Genomic DNA, 22,670 nt, shown 5'->3' on the forward strand with positions numbered 1-22,670 from the left:
CGGGGTTTCACCGTGTTGACCAGGATGGTCTCGATCTCTTGACCTCGTGATCCACCCGCCTCGGCCTCCCAAAGTGCTGGGATTACAGGCTTGAGCCACCGCGCCCGGCCTTATTTATTTATTTATTTTAATATGGAGCCTTACTCCATTGCCCAGGCTGGAGTGCAGTGGTGCAATCTCAGTTCACTGCAGCCTCCACCTCCTGGGTGCAAGTGATTCTCTTGCCTCAGCCTCCTGAGTAGCTGGGATTACAGGCATGCACCACTATGTCTGGCTAATTTTTGTATTTTTAGTAGAGACACAGTTTTGCCATGTTTGCCCAAGCTGGTTTCAAACTCCTGACCTCAAGTGATCTGCCTGCTTCGGCCTCCCAAAGTGCTGGGATTACAGGCATGAGCCACCATGTCCAGCCGCCTATTCATATTCTTTATAATAAAACCACAATACCAGCTGGGCTCGGTAGCTCACACCTGTAATCCCAGCATTTTGGGAGGCCAAGGCAGGTGGATCATTTGAGATCAGGAGTAATCCCAACACTTTGGGAGGTTAAGGTAGGAGGTACTGAACTACCTTAGGAGGTAACTCCTGAGGTCAGGAGTTCGACACCAGCCTGGGCAACATGGTGAAACTCTTTATCTACTAAAATACAAAAAATTAGCTGGGCGTGGCGGCGTGTGCCTGTAGTCCCAGCTACACAGGAGGCTGAAGCAAGAGAATTGCTTGAACCCAAGATGTGGAGGCTGCGGTGAGCTGAGATCACGCTACTGCACTCCAGCCTGGGAAACAGAGCGAGACCCTGTCTTAAAAAAACAACACAAAATACCACAATCATAAGTCTAGTGCTTCTCTGAGTTCTGTGAGCCCTTCTAGTGAATTATTGAACCTGTGGGGATTGGAATTTCTGAATATATAGCCAGTCAGCCAAAGTGTGGCTGACCCTGGGACCCTTAAGATTTGTGGCTAGTGTCTGAAGTGACGGCAGTCTGTGGAAGACTCAGACCTTTACTTGTGGGATCTGACGCTAACTCTGGTGGTCAGCACCAAACTTGTACAGTGCGTGTGGGGGATGAGAATCTGCTTCAAGCTGTTGCAGTTAGGAGGGGGAGAGATGAAGCCAGATGAGCAACTCGGAAGGGAAACAATAATATGGGGGCAATGCACAAGGTAGGGGGGAAAGATGAAGAGTGGGTTCCAAGATGGAAGCTTGGCCAAGAAGAATGGAGACACCAAGACAGAAAGAGGGAGTTGGAGGGTTTGGCTGTAATTAGGGCAAAGAGGAGAGGGGGCCTTTGTTCTTTGCTGCTAAGTCACAAGATTGGGCACTTTACCCTCTGTCCCCTAGCTCACAACAATGGAGTCCAATTCCTCTGATTCTGTCATTCATCCTTTTCAGCATAGGATCATCAGTGCCAGTGCAGCGGGGATCACCGTCCACATGCCAGTGCTCCATAACGTTTCTCCCTAAGGACCCCATGCCCGGAGCCAGCTAACAGCACACGGACCCACCATCCTCCCGATGAGTGACATATTCCTCCAACTGGATTCTGGCAACCTTTAGTTTTGACTTCTCCACAGACACACGCCCTCCTGCATCTCATGCCTGTCTCTCAACACATATTCTAGAAGTGGGAGGAGGAGGCAATTTGGACACTGTCAAATGGGAGAGGTGGTGTGTGGTGATGGATAGCAACCCTGGTGGCCTGTCCTGAGTCTGGGGGAGAGCCAAGGTGGGGCTTCCATCACAGCTCTTCAGAATCCTATGGGCCCCCTGCAGAGACAGAAGCATGACATAGACAAGGGGAGGAGGACTTTCCTCATCTACCACTGGTCTGTGCAAACCTACCCAAAGGCCAAGGGAGCTGAGACGCTGCAGAAAGAGACTGAGGCCAGGCATGGTGGCTCACGCCTGTAATCCCAGCACTTTGGGAGGCTGAGGTGGGTGGATCACCTGAGGTCAGGAGTTCGAGATCAGCCTGACCAACATGGAGAAACCCCATCTCTACTAATAATACAAATTAGCTGGGTGTGGTGGTAGGCACCTATAATCGCAGCTACTTGGGAGGCCAAGTCAGGAGAATCACTTGAACCCAGGAGGCAGAGGTTGTAGTGAGCTGAGATTGTACCACTGCACTCCAACCTGGGAAACAGGGTGAGACTCCATCTCAAAAAGAGAGAGAGAGAGAGACTGACGTATCCAGTTTCTCAGAAAGAAACATTTAATAGTGACTTAGAAACAGAAGAAAAGCAGCTGCCAGTCAGTCACCCCTGAGTCCCAGGGCCGATACGCCAGAGGGGAAGGGTATACATGCTTCAGCAGGAACGTGTGGCACTACTGAAGTCAACTCCTCAGGGAAAGACACAGAATGCTATGTGAATCTACCCAAGAGCAGGATTTAAGGTCACAGTAGATAAACTGGCAATCTTAGAGGCATTCCCAGTAACAGGGGTTAACCAGAGGATAACACGGCAGATCAGCATCCAAGACGGAGTGGCTTCATCCTCCGCAACAAGCCAGGCCAGGATCCCTGTTCTGAAACCCAGTGGAACTGCCTCTTGCTTCATCCCTTGGAACCTCTTAGAAGGTGCCATCCCTCTTGGGAGTCCACGAGGTCTCAGCCTCCAAAGCACCACATAATTTAGCTCTTTTCATCTGCTTTATTTAGCCAAAACCACTTCCTTGTAACTTTCCACAGGTGAGATGTTTGGGAGTGGGAAGGGCTGCTGTACTACATTTGGCAATGATCTAGGGGAGAGAGGAGCTGTGGTGAACAGGTCTGCTTCCTAATCCCTTCTGTTGACTCGGATCCATGGGCAGTGGGAAGCTGCTTAACCGGTTAGACTGTTGGGTTAGTCTTGGCCATTCCTTCTCAGCCTCCTCTTTTTCTGTCAACCCCTTAAATGTTGGGCTACCAGGCCCTGCACACTCCCCGTAGATAACCTTACCCATCCACATACCAGTGCTTCCCAAATATTCATCTCCATCCCAGACCTCTTCATTTTTTTTGTTTTTTTGGTGGTTTTTTTTTTTTTTGAGACAGAGTCTTGCTCTGTCACACAGACTGGAGTGCAATGGCCCAATTTCAGCTCACTGCAACCTCTGCCTCCCCAGTTCAAGTGATTGATTCTTCTGCCTCAGCCTCCTGAGTAGCTGGGATTACAGGCATGCACCACCACACCCAGCTAATCTTTTTGTATTTTTAGTAAAGACAGGGTTTCACCATGTTGGTCAGGCTGGTCTCAAACACCTGACCTCACGATCTGCCTGCCTCGGCCTCCCAAAGTGCTGGGATTACAGGTGTGAGCCGGCACGCCCGGCCCATCCCAGATCTCTTCTGACTCCCTCCTGGATACCTCCACTTACATGTCTCGTTGACATTTCAAACAACACATCCTAAGCAAAGCACATCATCTTCCTCCCAAACATGTCCCTATCACAGGTAATGACATTATTATCTACCCAGTGGTTCAAGCAAGAAGCATGGGCATCGTCATTGTCTCCTCTCTCCCCATCCCTCTTTCCCAGCACCCAGTTCATGTTGATTTTTTGTTTGTTTGTTTGAGACAGAGTCTCGCTCTGTCACCCAGGCTGGAGTGCCGTGGTGCGATCTCAGCTCACTGCAACCTCCAGCTCCTGGGTTCAGGCAATTCTTTTGCTTCAGCCTCCTGAGTAGCTGGTACTATAGGCACGTGCCACCACATCCAGCTAATTTTGTATTTTTAGTAGAGACTAAAATGTATTTTGTATTTTTAGGGGTTTCACCATGTTGGCCAGGCTGGTCTGAAACTCTGACCTCCTGATCTGCCCGCCTCGGTCTCCCAAAGTGCTGGGATTACAGACGTGAGCCACCATGCCTGGCCGTTCGTGGTGATTCTATCTCCTAGTAGCCCCCTAATTCTTCCACTTCTCACCATCTCCACTGCCACTACCCTAGTCCTGGCTAGCATTGTTTCTGCCTGAAGACTGCGTAGCTTTCTCCTTGGACTCCCATGTCCTCTCCTGCCTCCCACCTCTGCAGAGTGATTTCTCAAAAATGCAGAGTTGCTCATGTCTATCTGCTGTATAAACCCATCCAAATGGTTTCCATTGCTCTTAGAATCGAGTCCAGATTCCTGTTCTGTTAGGCCTTTGATTCTGCCTGTCCCGTTTCCCATTTGTATTATGCTTGATGTTCCAGACAGACTCACTCCCCTCTGTTTAGTTCCTTACCAGGCCTCTCGCCTCTGCGGCTTTGCAAAGGTCGTTGTTTTTCTAGAGTGCCACCCACCTTTATATAACAAACTGCTACTCATCCTTCAGGTCTCAGCCCACTCCGAGAATCCTTCCCTGATCCCGAAAGTCTGGGCCACATCCCTTGCTATGTGCTGCATGGCACCCTGAGCTTCCCCTCGATTGAAGTCCCTTGTTCCAAGTCTATATCCCTCATGCGTGCCCTCCAGGAGGAGGTCCTTGACAGTGTCCTTCCCTGAGTGACAGTATGGGCAGGGCTGTTTCACAGTGCTTTGTCTCATTCTGTAGTCACAGGCTGCCCCTCCAGCCTGTCCAGGCAGAGGGAGCTGCACAAAGCCCTTCCTGCTTGCAGGAGGATGGCCCAATGTCGCAGGCACTCTCAGTGGGCTGCTCACACGGAAAGGTTTCCTGAAGCCCCACAAGATGCCAAGACCTGGGCCCCACTGCAGCGGGTCTCAGGTCTCTACTGTCTTGCTGTTTGCTGCCCCCAAGTGTCCAATGACAGAAGGTTTATTTGGTTTCCACCACCACAGGGTCTTACATACAGCAGGTGCTGGGAGTGGGTTGGGAGCCAGGCCCTAGGATACTGACTGCCCGGCTGCCGTGGAAGACATTCCTTCACCAGGCTCACCACTGACTGATGCCCACCCCACTTCTTTCCAGCCTTTCTCCATTACCTATGTTCTGGTTTGGGCAGTGTCCCAGACACAGTTCAGAGGGAAGCTCATTGGTGGGCTGGCTTATTGGAAAGCACAGGGTGCCCTGGCTGGGAACCTCTCTAAAACAGGTGGCCCCCACCAGGTGATCCCATCTGGACGCTCTCACCCACACTCCTTCTCTGTGCTTAGCCCCTGCCTGCTGCCTCCCCGGCCAGTAGTGCTCCTTCCAGCAATTGAGGATGACAGTAACATATGCTTATTTCAGTGTTGTGTCTTTTTCTGTGCAACTGAAGGGCCCTGTTGGCTGCTAGGCAGATGTTAAATTAAGAAAGAAAAGACACTTACTGATTCTCCCTGCCTTTCCACTTACACAGGGCCAATCTCCTTCATTTGACCTGATAACAAGAATTTGTGACTTTGAATGACTGGACAAATGACATAGAAAGGGAACATGTTTGGCCGGGTGTGGTGGCTCATGCCTATAATCTGAGCATTGTTTGAGGCCGAGACAGGCAAATCACTTCGGGTCAGGAGTTTGAGACCAGCCTGGCCAACATGGTGAAACCCTGTCTCTGCTAAAATTACAAAAATTAGCTGGGCGTGGTGGCTTGTGCCTGTAGTCCCAGCTACTCAGAAGGCTGAGGTGGGAGGATCGCTTGAACCCAGGAGGTGGAGGCTGCAGTGAGCCGAGATGGCGCCACCATACTCTATCCTGGGTGACAGAGTGCGACTCCATCTCAAGAAACAAACAAACGAAAAAACCACAGAAGTTCATTTCCTACACTCAAGACATTCAGTGTTATCTTGTCTTCATGGCACTCCTCAGTGCTGGAAAAACCAGTCTCCTTTTATCTTTTTTTTTTGAGAGGGAGTCTCACTCTGTTGTCCAATGGAGTGCAGTGGTGCAATCTGGGCTCACTGCAACCTCTGCCTCCTGGGTTTAAGTGATTCTTCTGCCGCGGCTTCCCGAGGAGCTGGGACTACAGGCATGCACCGCCATGCCTGGCTAATTTTTGTATTTTTCGTGGAGACAGGGTTTCACCATATTGGCCAGGCTGGTCTGGAACGCCTGACCTTGTGATCTACCTGTCTCGGCCTCCTAAAGTGCTGGGATTACAGGCGTGAGCTACCTACCGCACTCGGCCTCCTTTTATCTTTTTTTCCTGAGACAGGGTCTTGCTCTGTTGCCCAGGCTGGAGTGCAGTGGTACAATCACAGTTTACTGCAGCTTCAACCACCTGGGCTCAATGGATCCTCCCACCTCACCCTCCCAAGTCGTTTCCTCTTATCTTGTTGCTCTGTATGGTGCCAATTCCCAAAGCTACTTCAGTATGGCTGCTGGACTTCCAGCTGCAATATCTGCATTCCAGACAACAGGAAGCAGAATGGATAAAGAGAAAAATGTATCCTTCTTGTAAGAACACTTGGAAATTGTATACATCATTTTAACTCCCATTGGCCACAATTTAATCATAACTGGGAGGGAAGCTGGGAGATGTAATCTTTATGTTTAGCAGCCACAACCCCAGCTAAAATACTGGATCATTCTTTTTTTTTTTTTTTTTTTTGAGATGGAGTCTTGCTCTGTCGCCAGGCTGGTGTGCAGTGGTATAACCTCGGCTCACTGTGACCTCCGCCTCACAGTTTCAAGCGATTCTCCTGCCTCCAAGTAGAGCTGCCTTCCCAGCCTCCCGAGTAGCTGGGATTACAAGTGCACTTCACCACGCCCAGCTAATTTTTGTATTTTTAGTAGAGATGGGGTTTCGCCATGTTGGCCAGGATGGTCTTGATCTCTTGACCTTATGATTCAGTTGCCTCAGCCTCCCAAAGTGCTGGGATTACAGGAAATTAAAGAAAGAATTGTACGTTCTTTCTTTTTTTTTTTTGAGACAGTCTTGCTCTGTTGCCCAGGCCAGACTGCAGTGGCGCAATCTTGGCTTACTGCAACCTCTGCCTCCCGGATTCAAGCGATTCTCCTGCCTCAGCCTCCTGAGTAACTGGGATTACAGGTGCACACCACCAGACCCAGCTACATTTTTTTGGTCAAAGATGGGGTTTCACTGTGTTGGCCAGGCTGGTCTCAAACTTGGGTGATCCACCAACCTTGGCCTCCCAAAGTGTTGGGATTACAGGCGGGAGCCACCGCGCCTCACCAGAACAGTTTCTAGAGAGGAATCAATTATTGAAGAACAACTGGCAGCCTCTCCCACAGGGAGTGCTGGGGAAGTCAGCAGAACACAAAGTGGGTGAAAAGGATATAGTGAATGGCATACGCCTACAATGGCCAAGGCTTTCTTTGAACTAGGTGAACAGTCTGGCAGTAGTACAAGGATCCTGACTCCCTAGCCTGGGGAAGATGATATATGAGGTTGAGGTTTGAGAATAAAAGGCACCACTTGGAGGGGCTGAAGTGGCTCTGAGGATAGCTGGTTTTCCATGAAGGCAAGGAGGGGCAGAAAGCTAGCCTGGAGGGTTCACCAGAGGGCCCGTGGGAGTGGGTGGGTGGGAATGGAGCAGGGTTAGGGTCAGCAAGGACACGGTTATATGGCTACTGAATGAAAAGCCAGTGGATTTGGTCTTCATAGTGCCTGAGGAGGGCGAGTCTTACTTGGGCATTGGGACCCAAATCAGAAACTGCTCCCCCTTCAAAATCTACGAATCTACCATCACAGCCACCCAGGAGGTTACCTCACACATCATCCTTTGAATTTTGCCATCAAGCACTTAATAAACTTGATATCTAAGCCTTGGTACCAGCCCCAAAATTGTACATTTGACACTTTAAATTTTAAAGACATACATATCCTTTCCAAGGGTCAGGAAAGAACATTCAACTGCCAAAAATGATTCTGAGGAGTCCCATAGTGCTCAGGGTAGCTCAGTTTGCAAAGCAATGAGAAAAATACCTGAAATAGTTTTTCCCATACCCATCATTTAACATTGCTTCATTATTTTCAGTTTCTTCTTAGGGTGGCTACTCTGCCAGGAGCACACAGAAGTGCTCAGCCTCCCCGCCCAGCTCTCTGGGCCCTCATGCTCTCAGGGATCTGAGATTATAGTCTCCATTCCCAGGGAAACTCCTTTCATCAAGATGTGAACATTCTAGGAGGCCAACCAACTTAAGCTGTACAACAGAACACTCATGAGGAAGGGACCTCCATACCCAGTCCTGTGAGCAAAGGAAGCACTGAATAGCAAAGGAAGCAGACAGCAGCCAGCAGCCAGCAGGAAGTCCAGATACACTGCCTCCAGGAAGTGAGACTGCAGGATGCTGGGAAGCAGATTTAGTATGGATGGGCACAGCCTCCCTCATCTGTGTGACCCCAGGCAATTCAGTCAACCTTAATTCATCCTTTATTAAAAAGGCAGGGAGGAGCTATCAAGTACTTTGGTGAATTTTAGTGAGAATTAATTCAGATACATATGCCTCACACATGCTTGGCTTGAGGGAAGTGTTATACACAGCTATTTTTCTTTTTTCGAAATAGAGTCTCACTCTGTCATCCAGGTTAGAGTGCACTGGCACAATCTTGGCTCACAGCAACATCTGCCTCCCAGGTTCAAGCGATTCTCCTGCCTTAGCCTCCTGAGTAGCTGGGATTATAGGCATTATAGACCATGCCCAGCTCTTGCATTTTTAGTACAGACAGGGTTTCACCATGTTGGTCAGGCTGGTCTTGAACTGCTGACCTCAGGTGATCTACCTGCCTTGGCTTCCCAAAGTGCTGGGATTATAGGCGTGAGCCACCACAGCCGTCCGCAGCTATTATTTTTAATTCTATTAGACATAAGCTCCCTGGGGCTGGTGACAGTGCTTTGTGATAATAACTGATCAACAACAGTCAATAGAGTAAGTGAATAGTAGAATTCCAGCATACTAAATGTCTAGGATCTAGGGATGAGAGCACCAACCACCTCTCTCAGAGGAGAGCTGCTGGGCCGGGTGCAGTGGCTCACGCCTGTAATCCCAGCACTTTGGAAGGCCAAGGCCGGCAGATCACTTGAGGTCAGGAGTCTGAGACCAGCCCGGGCGACATGGTAAAACCCGGTCTCTACTAAAAATACAAAAATTAGCTGGGTGTGGTGGTGTGCGCCTATACTCCCAGCTACATGGGAGGCTGAGGGAGGAGAATCACTTGAACCCGGGAGGTGGAGGTTACAGTGAGCTGAGATTGTGCCATTGTACTCCAGACTGGGCAACAGAGTGAGACTGTCTCAAAAAAGAAAGAAAGAAAGGGCTGCTAATTTAGAAGCAAATATCAGGAATGCTAAGTTCTGAGGCCAGCACCAGGCCAGCCCCGAGACAGCCAGAAATGCTGAGAAACTTCCACAAGCAACAATTCTTTACATTCAGCACAGTGTGGAACTTAGGGAAAAATCTAGAAAGTTTTGGTCCAGATGAGAACAATGAGGTGGTAAGGAGCTGATCCGCACACTATTGCTGAATCTGTCTGCATCCCCTAAACCCCAATGATAAGAAAAGGGAGCGTAAAACATCCCTTAGAGCCAAGGAGGCAACTGAGGCACTCGGGTGATCACTGGGTGCTGTGAAGTGTGGAACAGAAGCCCCTGTTCCAGCCTCAGGCATCTGACTTGTCCTTGTCGCTGTTTTCTCTGAGCCACATGCTGTTTCCAGGGCCGAGAAGGGGCAGGCTGTGTTAGAGCAGAACTGAAAACAGACACAGCCGCGGAAGGAACATCGGCAGCAGACCATCGAGTCAGCTGGGATTCTGGCACTTTGGTCCTTGTCTGTCCAAGATGCTTTTGGAAACAACATGGGGTGCTCCTGAAGGTCATGAGGGAGGGGGCAGCACACACTCAGGGGAAAATCATGAGGCCCAGGTGAGCCCCTGTGGCCAGTCAGCAGCTCCCTTCCCGGGTCCAGTTTCGGGCATTGATAAAGAGCTGGAGCCAGGGGGAGGTGGTCAGGGTATCAAATGGAGGGGGTCGCCATGCCCACTGCCAAGGCCTCACGGCCCGCTCAGGGTGAGGCATAAGAGCCAGGTGTCGGCCATCATGGGAACAGATGCCAGCCACGCCCCCTGGGGACCCATTGGGATTCAGGGGGTACTGCACTGTGGGGTTCCCGTCATCATCTGCCCAGTGCAGTGGGGCCAGGCCCCTGGCCTCAATCTGAGCTTGGAGTTCTGGAGAAGAAAATGCCATGTAACCTGGGACAGAAAAAGGAGGGAGGTGAGAGCCAAGGTCCTTCACGTCCACCCTCAGCCCCAACCCTCAGGCCCTCCCCCAGCCTTCCTCTGGCCTGACCTTCCCCATGGGCGCTCCACACGGGCAGCACGGCACCCTCCATCCCTCGAAGCATCAGAGCTGGTCCAGGCCCCACACGCACGCTGGCCCAGCGAGACTCAAAGCGCCCAGACAGGTTGTGGCGTAGCAGAAGGCCTGGCCGGGCTGGCTGGGAGTCAGGGCCCATCTCCGTGGCATTCTCACTGGGGTCGCCTCCCACCCAGCCCAGCAGAGCCAGCAGTTGACAGCCATTACACACGCCCAGGCTGAAGGTGTCTGGCCGCTTCTGGAAGCGCCTTAGCTCAGCCCCAGCCCGAGGATGAAAGGTTACAGCAGCTGCCCACCCTAGTAGGGAATAGGGAAGTCAGGGTGAGACATGAAGACCTCAGAAAAGGGAATTGGGGATGAAGGGACACAACTGCTCTTCTGTTTACTTTCCTTTTTCTTTCTTCCTTTTCTCTCCTTCCCTCCTTTCCTTTTTTTTTTTTTTTCTCGATACAGAATTTCACTCTTTTGCCCAGGCTGGAGTGAAGCAGCAGGATCTCGGCTCACTGCAACCTCTGCCTCCAGGGTTCAAGTGACTCTCCTGCCTCAGCCTCCCAAGTAGCTGGAATTATAGGCACCCGCCACCAGGCCCAGGTAATTTTTGTATTTTTAGTAGAGACGGGGTCTCACCATGTTGGCCCAGCTGGTCTCAAACTCCTGACCTCAAGTGATCCACTCACCTTGGCCTCCCAAAGCGCTGGGATTATAGGCATGAGCCACCACGTCCAGCCCCCAAAATTTAAACACATATATATGAAACACAGTTTTGCTCTGTTTCCCAGGCTGGAGTGCAGTGGCACAATCTCAGCTCACTGCAACCTCTGTCTCTTGAGTTCAAGTGATTCTCATGCCTCAGCCTCCTGAGTAGCTGGGATTACAGGTGCGAACCACCACACCCGGCTAATTTTGTATTTTTAGTAGAGACAAGGTTTTGCCATGTTGGCCAGGATGGTCTCGAACTCCTTACCTCAAGCAATACTCCTGCCTTGGCCTCCTAAAGTGCTGGGATTACAGACGTGAGCCACTGCGCCTGGCCAAAATCGAGAAAATTGAGGTGGCTCACATCTGTAATCCCAGCACTTTAGGAGGGCAAGGTGGGCGGATCACCTGAGGTGGGGAGTTTGAGACCAGCCTGACCAACCTGAAGAAAACCCATCTGTACTAAAAATACAAAATTAACCAGGTGCAGTGGCGCATGCCTGCAATCCCAGCTATTCAGGAGGCTGAGGCAGGAAAATTGCTTGAACTCAGGAGGCAGAGGTTACAGTGAGCTGAGATCACACCATTGCACTCCAGCCTCGGCAACAAGAGTGAAACACTCTCTCTCACTCACTCTCTCTCTCTCTCTCTCTCTCTCTCATATATATACACACACACACACACACATATATATAGAGAGATATATAATATATATATTATATATACATGTATGTATATATATAATATATATATATATGTATATATATAATATATAATTTTTTTTTAAAATGAAAAAATTTATTAACAGCCTTCTGTTGGCATGTGACCCAGAATGAACATGCCCACTCTCTCCTAGCTTGGTGAAGTGATAGGCCAATCCCCAGCCCAGAAAGAGGGGGCTAAAGGCATCTCTTTGGGAATGTGGGGGAAGGGAGCGGGCAGATGCCTGCACACTGACCTTTGGCAGAGCCCAGGACGTCTGCGTAGCTGAAACCACCCACGAAGGCCACGCCTTGGAAGGTGTCCAGCCCAATTGCCCCAGAGCATAGGTCCTGCATGGTCACATCCCACACCTGCGAAGATGGGGACGGGAAGTGTGGGAGGACATGCAGCTGAAACTGGATCACCACCCCCACCTGCCCCCTACCCTGCTCACCTCAAACCCAGCCAAGTGGAAGGCATCGGCCATCTCCCGGTCTCCATTACTGCCCTCCTCTCGCAAGATGGCGACACGGGGGCTGGGACCACCTTGGGGGAAAATAAGTGTCTTTGGGCCAGAAAGGTATTTCCCCACCCCTACTCCCCAGACCCCTTTTCCAGGGCAGGCCCAGGCATCCAGGCTGAATGCACCCAGGACGTGGAGCCTCTGCACACACTCGCTCACCAGGCTCATGGGGCACAGAGGCTTTGGGAAAGGTGGGGGGCAGGCAATAGCTGGGCCCCATCCGCTTCCTCAGGCCCCGTTCCTCCTCCGTCACACAGTGAGGCTCTGCCTGCAGCCGATCCAGCTGGAAACTTGTCTCCTCCCAGAGGGCTCGAAGGTCCCCAACAGGCTCCTCCAGAACCACAGCCCCGTTCACTGACACCCGAACCTAGGGAAAGGAACAAGTCTCCCAAGGGCTAAGAAAAGGGATGGCCCCCTCCACAGTGGGAGGGGGAGGGACCACAGCTGCCTCACTCTGACTGTCCACTGCACACCGCTCTCTCTCTCACTTACTCACCATGGCGTGGGGCCCAGCCTGGCCTGTGTGGCCCAGCTCCAGGCAGTGGAGGCCAGCGTCCCGGTAACGCTTCAGCACTTGGGCCAGGTCCGGCTGCTGCACCTCCAGCACCAGGCCTGGCTCCTCAGCAAACAGCACAGACAGCACTGGGAGAGCAATGGGGGGATCAGGGGGATGCAGGAGGGGCCAAGGGAGTTGGGGTGGGGATCGGGGGGTGCAGGAAGGGCCAAGGAAGTCAGAGTGGGGGTCAGGACGATGCAGAAGGGGTCGAGGGAGTCAGGGTGGGGGTTGGGGGGTGCAGGAAGGGCCAAGAAAGTCAGGGTGGGGGTCAGGAGGATGCAGGAGGGGCCGAGGGAGTCGGGGCAGGGGTCGGGGGGTGCAGGAAGGGCCAAGGAAGTCAGGGTGGGGGTCAGGAGGATGCAGGAGGGACCGAGGGAGTCGGGGTGGGGGCCAGGGAGGGTGAGGGCTGGGAGGGAGGGACTGAGGATGTTTCATCATGAACATCTCAGGGATGGGAGGACTCAGAGGGGTGCAGTCAGGAACATGGTGGGTGCCAGCCAGTTCCATCCAGTTCAGCTGTCAGAGAGACAGCACAGAAGAGCTAGTCGGGGAAGACTCAGGGAAAGGGGGTTGGAGGACACTCCACTCTTTAATATATTGGAGATGGGGTCTGCAGGGTGGAGAAGGCAGCCCAGGCCTGAGACTAGACCCCAGGTTCCTTACCATCAACCCCAGGGACAGACACGTCCACCCATAGCCCACAATTTCCAGCAAAGGCCATCTCCAGCAGGCATGTGATGAGGCCTCCATCACTGACATCATGGCCTGAGCAGAGAAGGCGGTCTGGAGGAAGAAGAAAGCTCAGCAACCTCAGGGCCCAAACCTGACAGCCCCGCCCCACCTTCTAGAGTCAGTCCATCAAGAGTGTGTGTGAGCATGTCGGGGGAACCAGGGTACATCCTCCATCGGAGTCCCTCGTGCCCTACCCACGGCATGCCTGGCACCCCATGTGCCATCTCCCCCGGGGGCCTCACTCACCTTTCAGCAGCCCCTGGGTGATGCTGAAGGCATGCACCAAGTTCTCGGGAAGGTCCAGGTCAGGAGGGTGCTCTCCGAGCTGGGAGAAGCATTGGGCCAGAGCTGTGCCCCCCAGCCGGTGCCGCCCAGGGCTCAGAGGCACGTAGAGCAGATGGCCTGGGGAGACGGAGAGGGGTAAGGAGAGGGGGATGGCTCAGGATGACCCGTCCCTGAGGTGTTCACAGCACTGCTGTTCCCAGCATGTGGTGAGACACACAATCAGTCCCAGAAAACATCACAGCTCAGTGTTGAGATGGTGGGGGCCCAGCACTCACAAAGCAGGGGCCAAGCAAAGAAAACACAAGCCAGTGGGATGGGACCACACCCATACCTCTCCCTTCAGGATGCTTGAGGTCTGGGGTCACGGTGGCTGTAATGTCTGGACAGACGGCATAGGCTGAGATGACCAGTGACCCTGCAGAGCAAGGAGTCTGAAAGAATGAGTTGCCAGCCCAGCCCTGTAGTTCCTCCTCCCCTCCCTGGGGCCCCTACACCTCACCAGGAGCCCGCACAGTCTCTGTGCCAACCCGAGCAGCCATGCTGAGGGAGTCCTTGCCGCCGTCCACTGCCACACCTAGGGCTGCCATCACTGCCACCATAGCTTCGCAGGCATCTGCCAAAGCTGCACCCTCCCCTGGAAGCTTGGCTGCCCACATCCAGTTCCCGCTACATTTAACATCCTGGGGGTGGGAGAGGCATGCCATTAGAGGGGAAGAGAGATGTGAAGAGGCCAGGGATGCAGTGGGACTAGAAGCTTGCAAATGTGAAATGCAGGGTGACAGAGGGACATGGAAGTGTCCTGAAACCCCAGGGGCTCCAGGGGAGAAGCCGTGGGAGAACTCACCCGGAGGTCGGTGACCAGAGCAAATACCAGGTTGGTGAGGGCTTCGGCCACGGCCAGCCGGGCAGCGACCTTGGGGTCCAGCAGGCTCTTGACTGGCTGCTCTCCCAAGGCTGTGGCAGCCCCTACGAGCTCCTCATGGCTCAGTGCTACAACAGCTACATCTGCCAGAGGAGTCTGCAGGGGCCCCACACACTGCTGCTGGGCCACCAGGCCGCCCACGGAGCGGTCCACCTGTGGAAACCAGTGGGGTTGGCAAGAGTGCAAGGGACAGGGAGAGTCTGTGCTCCTGCACCTGCCCCTGAGGGACCCAGGGCAATGGGAGGTCTGGCTTTTCCTCAATGCAGGTAAGAGCTCCATTCAGAGGGTGGGCAGCAGGGAGACCAGGCTGTCAGGGTAGCTGCCTGCCCCTGTTACTTCCCCCCAGCGCCAGGCAAAAACCCCCAGAGCAGTTTCTAAGGGCAGGAGGGCAGGGGAGGGTGAGCGGAGGAAGCATGCAAGGGGCAGAGCAGGGGTGCAGGGAGGACCTTATTGGTGAGGTAGCGCTTGCTGGCCACGGCGGGCAGCCTCAGAACCCTCTCCAGAGCCTGGCGCACGCTCAGCCCTACGGGCAAGGCCAGAGGCTGCAGCATAGGGGGACTCCTCTGGAGGAAGAACTCCTACAACATAGGCAATGACAGGGAGAGTCAGCACCTGGGGCGGGCTGGGCACACAGATGACAAAGTGCATGTAGGGTAAACGGTGGTGTGGAGAGGAAGGCCACAGGGAAACCCATCCCCGAACCCCACATACCTTCCGAGGCATCTTGCCCAGAACCCATTCCAGCTCCAGGTCCACAGGGGTTGGTGGGGATGTTGGGGGGGCATCCCCCTGGCCATTTCTTCCCATAGGATACTCTCGATCGTCTATCAGCACTATCTATAGACCACGGGGACCCCACCCAGAGGGGATAAAACTATGAGCACCAGCAGGGAATGTTCTAGAATCTCTGCCCCTCCTTGGCTCCTGTGTTCCCCACACCTTGTTTGCCACCACCTCCCAACTTCCTCTTGTCTCTCTCCCCTGACTCTCCCTCTAGCCCACACCAGGTGGTTCAAGTCTGCCCTCAGTGTCTGCCCTCAACTCCCTGGGCCAACTCACTCTCCGGTCTCCAGTGATGGTGCCCACGAAGCAAGCGGGGCAACGCTCCCGGGCACTGACATGAGTCAGGAAGTTCCGGTGGGGGGGCCTCAGCAGAAGTGCATTTGATTCCTGGTACTCAGCCCCCCAGATTTCCAGGGCATTCAGGGTCGGGTCCCCTAGCTGCACAGCCATGGCAGGGAGGAAAGAGAAGGGTCAGTAGGCACTCCCAAGTCTCATCTTGTTGCAAGAGAGATTGCTGGAGGCTAGCTGGGGCTGGCAGGGGTGGGGAAATGCCAGGCTTCAGAGGATGAGACCCACCTGGAAGCAGCTGGTGTAAATGATGGCTCCAGCTGGGTCACTCAGCTCTTTTAGGACGTTGCCTGGTGAGAGGATTGCAAGGAGAAGTAGTGACCTAGTAGTGGTGACCAGGCAACAAAGGGCAGTCCCTGGCCTCCATAGGAGCCCCTAATTGTGTGTGTTCCTGTGTGAACTGCTGCCGCATCCTCACCACCAATCATCCCATGGCAGCAGGCTTCCACCCTTCCAACCCTGATCCTGTCTAGAATGTACACAGGATGGACAACAGGACCCAGAACTGGGTGGTTGGTTGGAGATTCCTGATGCCTTTCCCTGAACCAAACCAGGCAGGCCCAGTCCCTTGTTCCAACTCCATTCCTCACCATTCCCACCAGCGCCCTGGTCATGGAGGCTGCAGATGGGGTTTCCGTCGGGGGCCTCCACACAAGCCCTGATCACACGGTTCATCTTCTGTTCCATCTCCGGGTCGCCCCGCTGCACAGCCCCAAAGTCCAGGTCACTGGTGTTATCTCCCTGCACCTGGGGGAATATATGGCATAGCTCAGCTCAGTGAGGCTGGAATCTGTGGTACGCTCCCCTATGTCTGGGGCCCAGTTATACCATGGATTCTGCACCATTAGCAATTTCCACTCACCTGCACAGATGAAGCAGCTCCACCTCCAACTCCGATCCTATAGACAGGACCCCCAACCTTTACAACTTCCATACCTGTGAGAGAAGAGAAGGCAGAATCAGAACATCAGGGAAGCTACCAGAACAGGCCTTGAAAGCAAGGCAGTGTGAGGACAAAGGAGGCTGACATCAGGGGAGGAACATTACCACTTGACTGGGTTGAAAGGAGAGTAAACTGGTATAAACTACAGAGGATGATTTGGCAACATCAACCAAAATGACAAATGTATAGAGTCTTTTTTTTTCTGAGACAGGCTGGAGTACAGTGTCATGATCTTCAATAGAGAAAGAATAACCTTTTTTTTTCATTTTTATTTTTTTAAAGATGGGGTTTTACCATGTTGGCCAGGCTGGTCTCAAACTCCTGACCTCAGGTGATCCACCCACCTTGGCCTCCCAAAGTGCTAGGATTACAGGCTTGAGCCACCATGCCCAGCCAAGAATAGTCTTTTCAAAAGGTGGCATTAGAACAGTGGGATACCTACATGTGAAAGAATAAATTGAGACCCCTTAATTCACACCACATGCAAACTTATCCATAGGCTCATTTATCATTTTGTCGTTACAACATCAAAACAAAAAGTAGCAAAAGAAAAAATAGGCCGGGGAGGTCATGACCAACCCGGCCGACATGGTGAAACCCCAACTCTACTAAAAATACAAAAATTAGCTTGGCGCGATGGTGTGTGCCTGTAGTCCCAGCTACTCAGAAGGCTGAGGCGGAAGAAGGCTGACACAAAAGGCCACATATTGTATGACTCCCTTATGGTCATGGGCTGATTAATGACATTTTGCTTAACAATGGACCATATATAATCTCTTAAGATTAAAATGGTGCTCAAAAATTCCTATTGCCTAGTGACATTGTAGCCATGCTGGTGGTGAAGCTATTATAAATAAACCTCCTGCGCTGCCACTCATACAACAGTATACTGCATATCATTATTGTATGTACACTACATAATACTTCATAATGACAAGAAGTGACTATGGCTAGTTCATATATTTACTATATATTTTTTTAAAATTTACTTATTGGGCCAGGTGCGGTGGCTCACACCTGTAATCCCAGCACTTGGGAGGCCGAGGCGGGCGGACCAACCATACTTTTTACTGTTGCTGCAGAATGTACTCATTCTACTTATATAAAACAAGTTTATTTTGGCTGGGCACCATGGCTCACACCTGTAATCCCAGTGCTTTCAGAGGCTGGGGCAGGAGGACTGCTTGAGCCCAGGAGCTCAAGGCTGCAGTAAGCTAGGATAGAACCACTGTTCTCGAGGCTGGGAGTGGCAGCTCACACTTGTAATCCCAGCACTTTGGGAGGCCGAGGTGGGCAGATCACAAGGTCAGGAGTTCGAGACCAGCCTGACCAGCATGGTGAAACCGTGTCTCTAAAAAAATAAAAATAAAAATAAAAAGAACCATTGTTTTCCAGCCTGGGTGACACGGCAAGACCCTGTTCTAAAAAGAGAAAAAAAAATCTCACTTGAGAAAGAAAATGCAGATTAAAAATAATAATTAACAAAAAAGATTTCAAAAGTTTTATTTAAAAACAGTATGTCATGTTACATTGACAGCAGCTTTATATATCTCATATTTGCCATGTCTTTTTTTTTTTTTTTTGACAGGGTCTTGCTCTGTTGTCCAGTCTGGAGTACAGTGGTGCAATCTCTACTCACTGCAACCTCCGCCTCCCGGGTTCAAATGATTCTTTTGCCTCAGCCTCCTGAGGGGCTGGGACTACAGGTGCACACCATGACACCCAGCTAATTTCTGTATTTTTAGTAGAGACTGGGTTTCACCATGTTGGCCAGGCTGGTCTTGAACTCCTGATCTCAGGTGATCCACCTGCCTCAGTCTCCCAAAGTGCTGGGATTACAGGCATGAGCCACCCTACTCGGCCTACCATGTCTTGATTGCATTATTTTCTATTGTGCTTGATTTATTCTCATGTTTTGTTCATCATGGCTCCTAAGTGTACAAAATTCCTGAATAGTGTTGCCAGTAAGAGGCCGTGTGGAGTATTTGTATAGTAGGCTATGCCATCTAGGTTTGTGCATGCACACTCTATGAAGTGGGCACAATAATAAAATCACCTAATAACCACATTTCTCAGAATGAGTTTTTCATCATTATGTGATGCATAACGTAAGCCAACACATTAAAAACTAACCATTCAAGTGTCTGCTAAATTCCTTCCCTGCAGCCATCCTGTGCTAGGGAGAAAGCTGGCTGGATCCAGAGAAAGGTGGCAGGCTCTTACCTGGCTCTGGGGGCTCCTTGCTCACGTGCTCAGCTTCCATGGTCCCAATGCCCCCGCTAAACATGATGGGCTTGATCCACTCACGCCGCTGGCCGTCTGGGAGCTGGAGGCCCAAGGAGCGGGCGAAGCCTGGAGTGTGAACATCAAAGGGGGCCAGACGGTCACTCAGTCCCCACAGTGGTCGCCCAATACCACAGCCCCTGGGTCGCACACCCCACCCACAAGCCCCTCTGGGTGTTATTATCCCTCCACACCCTGAGCCTCACCAGCCAGCACTGGTTCCCCAAACTTGTTGCCATAGTCAGAAGCTCCATTACTGGCTTCAATGGCAACCTCCAGGGGCCGGGCAAAGTTCCCAGGATACTGGAAGCTCAGATCCTCCCAGGGTAGATTGTAACCTGGGAGAGAAAGAGAGAGAACTGGATGAATTGAATGAACTGTGAAGACAGAGGATGCAGCAGCCGCATCCTTCAGGAAGAGTCAAGGCCACCAAGAGCCACCTGCATGGTTGGAATGTTCCATTTAGGAAGTCCCGTTTTAGGAAGCCATAGAGCCTGCAGTGAAGTGCCAGTCTTGCTCTCCACCACCCACACCAGCCTTCCCTCTGAATCTCAGGATCAGAGTTTCTCAGGCTTTCTAAGAAACCAGATTTGAGGCGCAGGTGGCGATCATAAGACCAACCCAGTATCATGCTTTCTGGATAAATGATTGCTAGTTTCCTTTTTCTTTTCTTTCTTTTTTGAGATGGAGTCTCACTCTATTGCCCTGGCTGGAGTGCAATGGTGCAATCTAAGCTCACTGCAGCCACAGACTCCCAGATTCAACTGATTCTCCTGCCTCAACCTCCCAAATAGCTGGGATTATGCTGAGTGGCTGGGATTACAGGTGTGCACCACCATGCCCAGCTAATTTTTATATTTTTAGTAGAGATGGGGTTTCACCATGTTGGCCAGGTTGGTCTTGAACTCCTGACCTCGTGATCCACCTGCCTCGGCCTCCCAAAGTGCCAGGTTTACAGGTGTGAGCCACTGCACCTGGCCATGAATGCTAGTTTCTAAGGAAAATCATGGACCTGCAAAGCCAGTCGGGTCAGTTCATCTCCCCAGGTCTATACTTATGACCATAGTTGAAAGGCCTGCTATCCTACAGCTCTCCCTCCCAAGAAAAGGCACCCAGGTTGACCCTATGACTAACAGATAAAAGTTTGGTGCCTGACAGGACAAGGAATCTGGATGGGAAAGTAGGTAGAGAGGAAGGAGATGGAACCTGGGATATGGAGATTTCCAAAGCAATAGCCGGCAGTGCCAGCCACCACGTGGGCCCCACGGCCTGTGCACTGGACATCTCGAATCCGGCCCCCTGTGCCAGTGGTCGCACCACTAAAGGGGCATACTCCTGCAAAGAGAGAGCGGGGAGAGGTCTGGGTGCCTCAGAGACAAACCCCATCTCTGACCACCTCCACTGAAAATAAGGGCAACTAGCTTTACTGATTATTTTCCCCAGGCCCAAGGGGCCTGGGACCTTTTTCCTACCCTATTCTGTGATCCCGCCTATTTCTCCAGGGAACCCAGCTCACCTGTGGGAAAGTTGTGAGTCTCTGCTGTAAAGACAACATGTCTCAGCCCCTGCTGTTGCCGGAAGCGGCTTGGCTGTGTGGGGTCCTCAGGCCGTAGGAATCGGACTTGCTTTCCCTGGATTGCACTGTGGACATATCCGTCCTGGACCCTGCTTCCTTTCTGGGACCTGCATTAACCCAACCAGGGCCTGGGGCCTCCCCTCCCTCGGTCCTAATGCCGCCCCTGTCTAGGGCACAGCCCACCTGCTGTTGTCACAGAATTTGAGGACGTTGTTGGGGTTCGAGGATGCCTGGGTGCTCATGATGGACTCAAACAGGGAGTGCACCAGCTTCTGCCCATCCACGTGGAGCTGGCCCTTGAAGAACCAGTGTCGGCTGTGCTCACTGCAGGTGATGCAGGGAGGGGAAGGCAGGATGGAAATGGGGTCATTTCTTAATGCTATGTCTTCTTACCAGCATTAACAGCAGAGGCGAATTCATACTTAAATAATCGATCAAAATATATTCCAAAAAGCCGTAATCTTCAAGTATTCTGTCATTTGGGATTGTACGGAGCCAAAGTGAAGATAAAACCAAGATTTGAATGTAGACTGCTTGATGGATAAGGGGAGCCCACGCCCTCAGAGACTCAGGGAGGTCCGTAAGCCAAGGAGAGCCATGAAGGCGAGTCCCTGTAGTCCCTTCCAACATCCATGAGCTCAGATATCAGAACAATCCCATTCCGCCCCACCTATTGGACTGCGCCAAGTCAAAGGCCTCCACAGTGCTTGGGTTCCGCTGTAGCTCCTGGAAGCGCCTGGTGTAGAAGTCTAGGTCCCAAGAGTCTAAAGCCAGACCTAGGAGACGAATCCATGAAGAGGTGACTGTGGAGGTCAGGCAGCCACATTCCAGATCTCAGCACCCCTCCTGGCCTGGCCTATCCTGGGCCCTACACCTCCCTCTCCAACTACTCACCTAGCTCCTGGTTGGCCTTCTCCAGTGCAAGCCGGCCTTCGCCCAGTATATTGATAGGGCCATTGAGGGGTGCTGGGATGCTCTCAGGAGAGAAACTCTGGATGGGATGGGGGAAGTGCTGCTCTGTCATCCGGTCATGCAGGGTAGCCAGAGCAATCGCTTCCATCTCAGCCGAAGGGGGGTGGGCAAACTAGGGGTGCAGATACACAGAGGGCAAAGGGTGAAGACTTTAAGAATGGAGAGAAACGGGTCAGGTATGGTGGCTCATGCCTGTAATCCTAGCACTTTGGGAGGCCGAGGTGGACGAATGATTTGAGGTCAGGAGTTCAAAACCAACCTGGCCAACATGGTGAAATCCCATTTCTAAAAAAAAAAAAAAAAAAATGGAGAGAAATGGCCCACCCTCCTACCCTCCTATCCTCTTAATCGTGCAAGGCCAGCCCACTGCCACCCCATATGACACTTTTGTTCAGATTAAGAAAAAACACCCTTTCCAGGTATGAAACCATGCCAGGTAAGAGACGCATAGGCTGGATTTCTGCCCAACCTGCACAACCATACAAAGCAGGCCTAAAGCCAGGAGCACCTGTCCCTGCTTCGCTCTAAAGCTTCGGATCTAATCTTGTATCTCTGTCCCATCTCCTCCTCCTGATTCCCCATCTCCTCACCGAGAGCCGATAGCGCCGGGTGGTCTCCACACGATCCACAGGCCCCAGCCCAGCGGCATGGCACACTGACACGATGTTGGTAGATGTTGGGGTGGAGAAGTTCAGCCTGAGCAATGGGCCTGATGGTTAGGACTGGAGAGCTCCCGGCAGGCCTCAGTGGGAGGGTGGATCCTGCCCACTGTTGTCCGGACAACCTGTCACCACTATCACCTCGCCATCGGCTTTCAGCCTCAGGCTGGGCAAAAGAAACCTGCTTTCAAAGTTCACTCAAGCCAAACCATAGCTGTCCTCTAGCATCAAAACTGTTTGAATTTAACTTGGAATCCAATTTATTTTGCTTCAAGAACATGTTTTAGAGGAGGCTAGGTTTTCAGAGGCATCTACCTAAATGGGGAAAGCACCTGTATGGTTTCCTAGGCAGGGAGTAGCAAAGAGCAAAGGAAAAACAAATCTCCCAAGGATCACAAGAGGAAGCAGAAGAAGGCAGGAGAAAGAGGTGGGCAGGATAAGATACTTACCTGGGCCCGACCTCCAGCAGCAGGTCATTGGAGCCAGGAAGGAGCCAGGACTGCCGAGC

The 22,670-nt window shown here is 52.1% G+C and overlaps 1 protein-coding gene across 1 annotated transcript; it reads right to left on the minus strand.

The window, feature by feature from the left end:
• Positions 1-9,092: 9,092 nt before the first annotated feature.
• PFAS (phosphoribosylformylglycinamidine synthase) lies at positions 9,093-22,670 on the minus strand. The gene is made up of 26 exons (XM_017531509.2): positions 22,612-22,670; positions 22,094-22,199; positions 21,426-21,615; positions 21,202-21,307; positions 20,715-20,855; positions 20,472-20,596; positions 20,162-20,290; positions 19,162-19,293; positions 18,896-19,024; positions 16,592-16,665; positions 16,320-16,476; positions 15,958-16,019; positions 15,658-15,819; positions 15,310-15,435; positions 15,045-15,176; positions 14,521-14,751; positions 14,176-14,356; positions 14,008-14,091; positions 13,638-13,793; positions 13,323-13,442; positions 12,600-12,745; positions 12,263-12,470; positions 12,035-12,126; positions 11,837-11,951; positions 10,156-10,479; positions 9,093-10,058 (listed from the first exon to the last, which is right to left on the minus strand). Exons 3-26 carry the CDS (start codon positions 21,589-21,591, stop codon positions 9,748-9,750), a joined length of 3,609 nt encoding a protein of 1,202 aa, XP_017386998.1. The 5' UTR covers positions 21,592-21,615; positions 22,094-22,199; positions 22,612-22,670; the 3' UTR covers positions 9,093-9,747.

Source organism: Cebus imitator, unplaced genomic scaffold (genome assembly GCF_001604975.1).
Source record: "Cebus imitator isolate Cc_AM_T3 unplaced genomic scaffold, Cebus_imitator-1.0 Scaffold72, whole genome shotgun sequence".
NCBI classification, from domain to species: Eukaryota; Metazoa; Chordata; class Mammalia; order Primates; family Cebidae; genus Cebus; species Cebus imitator.

Excerpts from the sequence above, each read along its gene's own strand:
- PFAS (XM_017531509.2), bottom strand. The coding sequence starts at position 21,591 with ATGGAAGCGATTGCTCTGGCTACCCTGCATGACCGGATGACAGAGCAG. Across the intron at positions 19,025-19,161 it reads TGGGGAACCAGTGCTGGCTG|GCTTCGCCCGCTCCTTGGGC; the intron begins GTGAGGCTCAGG and ends TTCACACTCCAG. Across the intron at positions 13,794-14,007 it reads CAAGCATCCTGAAGGGAGAG|GCCATCTGCTCTACGTGCCT; the intron begins GTATGGGTGTGG and ends CCGTCTCCCCAG.